This window comes from Diabrotica undecimpunctata, chromosome 9 (genome assembly GCF_040954645.1).
Source record: "Diabrotica undecimpunctata isolate CICGRU chromosome 9, icDiaUnde3, whole genome shotgun sequence".
In the NCBI taxonomy this organism is placed as follows: Eukaryota; Metazoa; Arthropoda; class Insecta; order Coleoptera; family Chrysomelidae; genus Diabrotica; species Diabrotica undecimpunctata.
Window position 1 is genome coordinate 132,217,936 of NC_092811.1, and position 7,099 is coordinate 132,225,034.

The following is a 7,099-nucleotide window of genomic DNA, read 5'->3' on the forward strand; positions in this document are numbered from 1 at the left end:
CTCTTTAAAAGCCACAACCTTAATCTGGAGATGAAAGTAAGGCTCCTACGATGTTATACCTTCTCGATATTATACTACGGAGTTAAATCCTGGACACTCACTGAAGCAATGGAAAAGAAACTTGAAGCCTTCGAGATGTGGCTATAAAGAAGAATCCTGAGGATATAATGGACGGACCAGATAACCAACGAGACTACTACGAAGAATAGGGAAAGAAAGAGATATACGATTAAAAGAAGAAAGTTAGAATATCTCGGACACATAATGAGAAACGGCACTAAATACAGATTACTGAAAATAATCCTTCAAAGTATTCGGAAAGCGAGGAATTGGGAGAAGAAGAATATCATGGTTAAAAAACCTGAGGAAATGGTTCTCCACAACAACAACTAATCTATTATAGCCAGAATGATCGCCAATATTCGAAACGAATAGGCACCAAAAGAAGAAGAAATTAGACAAACAGACTGGAATAAAGAATAAAAAAAATAATTAATTATTATAATAAAAAAAAAGTTAAAATAGAAGATCACAGATATAAAAAAAATATGAACTAATTGAACGGAAATATAAAATTATAACAAAATTTTTACAGAAAAATGTACTTTTGAACTTACCATTTAGTTTTTCGGGAACCGTAGATCCGAAGCCCGAATCATTCGATCGCAAACTAGCACTAGTGTCTTCAGTCGACGTATTGTCTTCACTATCACTATCATTACTGTCATTGTCTTCAGACGTCGTCGGTACCATAGCGGCAGCATTGCTGTTGCGTTTGCGAGGTCTGGGATAATGTCTTCCCTTAATTATCTTGGGTCGCGCGAATATTTCTACAGGACACTCATCGAACTGTTCCGGCTTAGCCCAAGGATGCATCCATTGCGTTAGACGATTGGACTGAAGAGGTACGAACGCTTCCTTCTTTTCTTCTTGCTCGGGCTCAGGCTCCGGTTCCGGCTCTGGTGGTGGAATAAATACCTCCAAATCTGGATCGTCCTTGGTCGGTTTTTTTAATAGTGATCGTTTGGAGATTATTTTGATAGATTCTTTCTTTTTGGCAGCTTCTGATGTTTCTGCTTCTTCGCAATCCTTATTTCTTTGGTTTGACTTCAACATATTTGTTGATTTTTCTTCAGTTGTATCTGGTGTTGAAGTTAATTCTTCTGTAACAGTCGTTGCTTTGCTTGGAGGTTCTTCAACGCCATCTTCTGCTACACTAGTCAAATTTGGACATTTACTAATATTCTTTTCATGATTATTATTCTTTTTCTTCACTTTAGGCTTTAGTTCTTTTATAGTTTTACAATTCTGTTTAACATTTTGTTTCTGTATGATGATATTCTCTAAACCAGTTTCTGTTTTTGGAATAGCAATGATTCCCTTGTTCAATTTTTCTTGCTGCTTAGCTTGTTGGACATTAATAACAGCGTTAACTTTAAGCTTTTTTTCTGTTTTAGGTGGTTTTTCTACTTCTACTTCTACTTTATCGACTCGTGCTACTAAAGTCTTCTTAGGAACAACTATATCTTCAACACTCCCAGTGATAACTGGTTTTATCTTGAATTTAATTTCTTGGATTTCTACATTGGATATATCTTTCGGTGTCTCTGGTGGTTTTGAGTTATCTTTTGCTTCTATTTCTTCTTTTTTGTTTATTGTAGAGCTTGTGTCATATTTTTCTGATATCGTTTCCCGATTGTCTTTCTTTAATACCTCGACAGAACTTTTAACTTCTGCTTCAGCTTCTTTTGCTTTTAATTTTTGTTCGTTTAACATTTTTTTATTCAAAATATTTGCCTTCAACTCATTTGCTTTTTGTTCGACCTGCAATTTCTTTAATTTTAAATCGACTTCTTTACTTTCAGGTTTTACTCCAGTTGAAATAAGTTTACTGCCTGAGTTAATTTTCTTTTCTTGTTCTTTTATGACTGGCGCAGATTCTTGTATCTTTAAGCCTACTTCTTTTCCTTTTTCCTTATATTTTGATTCATTTGAAAGTATTTTGCTATCTGAATTTATTTTTTCTTCTTTTTTTAATACTGGTGCAATTTCTTGTAGCTTTGATGTAACTTCTTCTCCCTTTTTCTTTAAATTTGTTGGGAGTTTTGTAGCTAATGTAGTTAATGGTTTAATCTCTTCTTGACTGTCTTTGTTTTCTGTAGTTGCTTGAACATTTTTTGTTGAATCCACTTTATCCATCTCTTGCTTTAATTTTGGCTTTAACTTACTATCTTCAGTACATCCACTGTCCTTCAAATTCTTCTTTAAAACATTTGTACCATCAGTATTGGTTTTGTGTTTTACAATTTTATCTTTTTTGGATAAAATATCTGGTAATGTCAAATCTCTCTTTAAAGCAAATGCATCGCTTGTTTTTGAATCTTTTTTCCGTTTTCTTATATTTAAATCTGACTTACTTTTGTTAAGTTGGCCACTGTCTCTCATAGTATCATCTTGATCAATTTTAACAGGTTCTAAGTTACTGGTAACTTTGTTTTTGTCGTCTTCAGAAGCAACTTCGATATTTTTTACTTCATTTTCACTTTTCTCAGAAGATTCGAATTCATTATTTGAACTGTTGTATTTAAAATCTGAAAGATTAACAGAAACTACTGATTCGTCTGAACTCTCGGTTTCTTCTTGGCTGGACAATATTGAGTTAAGTATGTTGAGGTCTTCCTGCGAGATTTCTGTGGAAACTCTTCGAATGTCCTTCAAAAGATTTTCACTCGAGAAAGATCTGCTTTGGCGTCTTTGGATTTCTACAGGTTGTCCTGGATTTAGATCATCGGAGATGTTTTCTAGCGTGATGGCAGTGCAGATATCACGGAAGCTAGAGGTCTTTTTGGGCAAATATTTCTTTGGTGTTTCAACAATGGCAGCGATGTTTTCTTTGCTTCTGCTACGTATTAAAAATTTCTCTTTAAGTATCTCACCTTTTGTTTTCTTTCTTGTTTTAACTTCGTTCGTTAGTTCATTAGGTTCAAAGTTGTCTCTCCATGTCTTGAATGCCCCGATTTCTTCTTTGACTGTATCGGCGTGAACAGTTCTGATTCGTACTGTTGCTCTGTCTCTTCTTATTGTTGGTTTCGGCTTAGATTCCTTAACTACTTCGAGTGGTTGTTCTTGAATGTATGGCTTAGGTTCTACTTGCTTTATTCTTGGTGTTTTCTTTTCATACTTCTTATATCTATTTACAGAAACATCAATATCAGCTGTATTTATTACCTTGATTGGTTTGATGGTCCTCGAAGATATATCAGTAGGATACGTTAACTTTGGAGTATTTAATCTTCTATAAGGCGAACTGATTTCCGATATCGTAGAAAGATGAGGTTTATAAACACCGGGATATCGCGATAAAGGTTTTGAATAATTTATGTAACTAAGGGACGAGCTATTATAATGGGGAAAGCTGAGAGCACTTACAGTTGGCAAACTGTATAGTTCAGAGTAATTCGGCATTTTTTAATCGACAGATCCACAAATATATTAATTACACGTGATTGTGATTTGTTGGTAAATGTCAAAGCACTAAGTATTTTAAACGGGATGACATTTATCGCGGTTTTAATCTCCGCAAAACATCTTTTTTAATTTTTCGTTACTGCTCGAAATATTGTCCAAACACTTTTGCGAAATAACCGAAATTATTGCCTCTATTTACCGCATTAAGTCTCAAGAAAAACTAACAATTCGTGTGGATCTTTCTAAAATTACTATTTTTATCCCGTTCCTAATGACGCAGGCTAGTTGTAGCATGTGGTGCCAAAAACACCTGTATTAGTATATTTTTGTTCTTTACTACGAACTCTAACTGGCCGTAGGTACCTATTCTAATGTTGGGATTCGGAAATAGAATCTGCAATTATTTCTATATCAATTTAATCTTGACCTTCCCTCTTCCTGTCGCATTTAAGAACGATTTATAGGTCGATATTTCTTGGAATTATTTAGTAAATTTACGATAGGAATGGACTTGATAATCTAGACCAATAATATTATTATCTAGCACGTGAACAAGTAATTTTCGAACGATCCTATAACATTTATAAGATACAAATTATTCAAAATATCATACTTCACTCTATAAAAATATAATTTATTGCAATTACCATAAATATATCCCAAATATATCAAAATCAAACAAATAATAAATCAATGTCATTCAGATGTGTTTGCGAAATTTAAATTTCTATTCTTATATTGTAGGTAATGAAATATTCACTTTGTTGGCATCTAATAATTCTAATAACTTTGCAATTTTCTCCTGAAGAAGTCACAAAATCGTGACGAAATATTGCGATAAAACATTTCCTACTGACCGAATTGTTGATATTAAAAAGCACTAGTTAACACAGTACGGGCGAAAATAATATGAACATATATAGGGGAAAGAAGGGCAAAAGGGGGTAGCTGCCTAAAACGGAGTACCCCTTTTTTCAATATCAGTTGCTCCATCTATAGGACGTTAATGAAATTATATTATAGACGCCTGTTTACGGCTTCTATCATAAAGCAGATATCGTTAGTTGTTAGTCGATTGTTGTGAACAATATAGACTACAAGCCCATGGGACATTTTTAAAGGGTCATTTGACCCAGGATGAATCACATTATAGCATAAATCAATACTGCAATATGTAATAACTTAAGAGACTATGCCGTCAATTTTTATTGGTACAAAATTCCTTGTGAATTAGATCGTTTTTATTTAGTTGAAACATCAAAACCATTAAATGTTAGAATAAGTGATAAAGATCAAAACATATCATACTTATCCAGAATAGAGAAGCATTAAGTCAATCTTTAACTCTTCAGTAATTACGCCATATATATAAAAATTCTAATTTCGTTATGGAGGATCGTATATAGAAAGAATTTAAATGGTTAAATTAAAAAAAACCTCTTCTTCTTCTTCTTCTTCCTTCTTTTATGTAGGCTTTAAAACCAGTTTCTTCTTCAATATTAGCCTCCTAAATTGTTTAAATTGTCGCAACATCTTTTTCTTGGTCTGCCAATACTACTTCGTCCATTTGGTGACTTATCTCGTGCTATTCGTATTATCATATCCTCTGCCATTCTACTAATGTGTTCGTTCCACTCCTGTTTCCGTTTTGTCACCTATCCATTTATGTCTTCTATATTGCATGCTCTTCTTTTATTTTCGCTTCTCTCCCTATCCAACAGGTTTTTCCCTGATATTCGTCGAAGTATTCATCCCTGTTATTTCTAGTAGTCGTATCTCGACGATAGTGTCAGTTCTTGTCTCGGCCGTGTATGTTAATATAGGTCTAATTGCTGCTTTATAGATTCTTGTTTTTGTATCTTGTCTTAGGCGTTTTTTTTATTTTATTTATCCGCATTAGCTACTGAAGTTATTAGCGGTAGGTTTATGATACAAATAGAGAAAAAAAGGTACATTTTAAAAGTCATGACTTACAACAATATGGTACAAATTGTACATGTATGTACAAGTAACAAAAATTAAATCAAAATTTATTATAGAGTTTACAGTAATTTAAAAAAGACAGAACTTCATTGAATTTTGTAATCAGTGCTTCTTTGAGGCTGTTGGGTATCTTGAATACCGCCTTGGATGAGGTGTACTCTGTACATTCTATTATTATATGGTTGACTGTGAAAGGTGTTTGGCATCTTTGGCAGACTGGTAGTGGTTCCCTGGAGATTATGTAGCCGTGCGTAAGTCGTGTATGCCCAAGCCAGAGTCTGCTGATAATTACCTGGTCTTTTCGTTTTGGTGGTATAGGAAGATTTTTTGAAGATACGTCTGGTTTGATGCCTTTAAGATTTGTGTTTGTTTGATCCCATATTTCATGTCAGATTTTATTTACATGAGTCTTGAATAAAGTTTTAGTATCTGATATTGGTATACCTGTTGTAGTCAGAATGTTCACATTGTTTATTGCTTCAAACGCTGTTTTGTCTGCTAGCCCATTACCAGTTATTTCGACATGTGATGGGACCCACATAAATGATATGGTTTTCCCAGAAAATTGGAGCTGTTGTAACGTGTCTTTATTTAGGAATAGATTGATGTGTGTATGATAAACATGTTTAATGGCCTGTAAAGAACTTAATGAATCCGATAATATTAGTATTTGTTTTTCATTTGTGGTTTTACAATGATTTAGTGCGTCAAGTATTGCTTGGAGCTCTGCGGTATAAATACTACAGCCGTCAGTTAATCTAGTGGCTAAAATTACGTTTTCTGATACAGTAGCAGCTGCTACTCCGTTGCAATCTTTGAGGGCATCAGTCAAGAACAATTTTTAAGTGGAATATTTGAGTAAATTTGCATGATACTGAAGCCTGACCTCAGCAGAAATGTGTGAATGCTTATCCTGATTAAGTAAGGAGAGGTCTACTATTGGTAAAGAAACTGTCCAGGGAGGTGTCTGGTATATTTTTATGTCTTAGGTGTTTGTTCTTCCAGATTTTTCCATTAAGAGATCCCGCCGCTTCACTTACTTTTAAGCTTTGTTGTACTTTTTCTTCAACACCTCCGTAACTAGTTATATCTATTCCCAGATATCTAATCCTTGCTTCCTGCTTTATTATTTTCCCATCATTTTCGATTTTACATCATAGTGGGTATTTATATGTTGCCATACATTTGGTTTTTTCTGCTGATATTATCATATTGTATTTCTTGGTTGTTGTATTGAAGATGTGTGTTAATCTTTGGAGCTTGTCTTCTGTCTCGGCGATTAATGCGGCGTCATCTGCATAACATAATATTTGGATTTGTTTGTTCTCCATTCTGTAACCATGACCTTTACTTACTGCTTGTATTATTTCGTCCTTTATTATATTAAAGAGAAGTGGGGTTAACGAGTCACCCTGTCTGACTCCACTTTGTACTGGTATACACTGTGTTAGTTTTTTATTTATTTTTGCCTGTATTCGATTAGGGAAGTAGATGTTTTCGATGGTTTGTATAATATTGATTGGTATGTTTCTTTTAAACAGTACGTGTAGGACGTCTTCGATTTGGATGCGATCGAAAGCCTTTGTCAGGTCTATAAAACATAGATATGCTAGTTTATTATACTCGATGGCCTCTGTGATTTGTCTTA

At 34.0% G+C, this 7,099-nt stretch overlaps 1 protein-coding gene across 1 annotated transcript in view; it reads right to left on the reverse strand.

Annotated features, from left to right (window-relative positions):
- LOC140451486 (uncharacterized) overlaps window positions 1–3,693 on the reverse strand; it is a 61,761-nt gene extending 58,068 nt beyond the window's left edge. Inside the window, exon 1 of the mRNA XM_072545313.1 lies at window positions 618–3,693. Within this exon, the coding sequence (XP_072401414.1) occupies window positions 618–3,465 (2,848 nt within the window). The 5' untranslated portion in view covers window positions 3,466–3,693. The remainder of the gene's footprint in view (window positions 1–617) is intronic.
- Window positions 3,694–7,099: the final 3,406 nt, after the last annotated feature.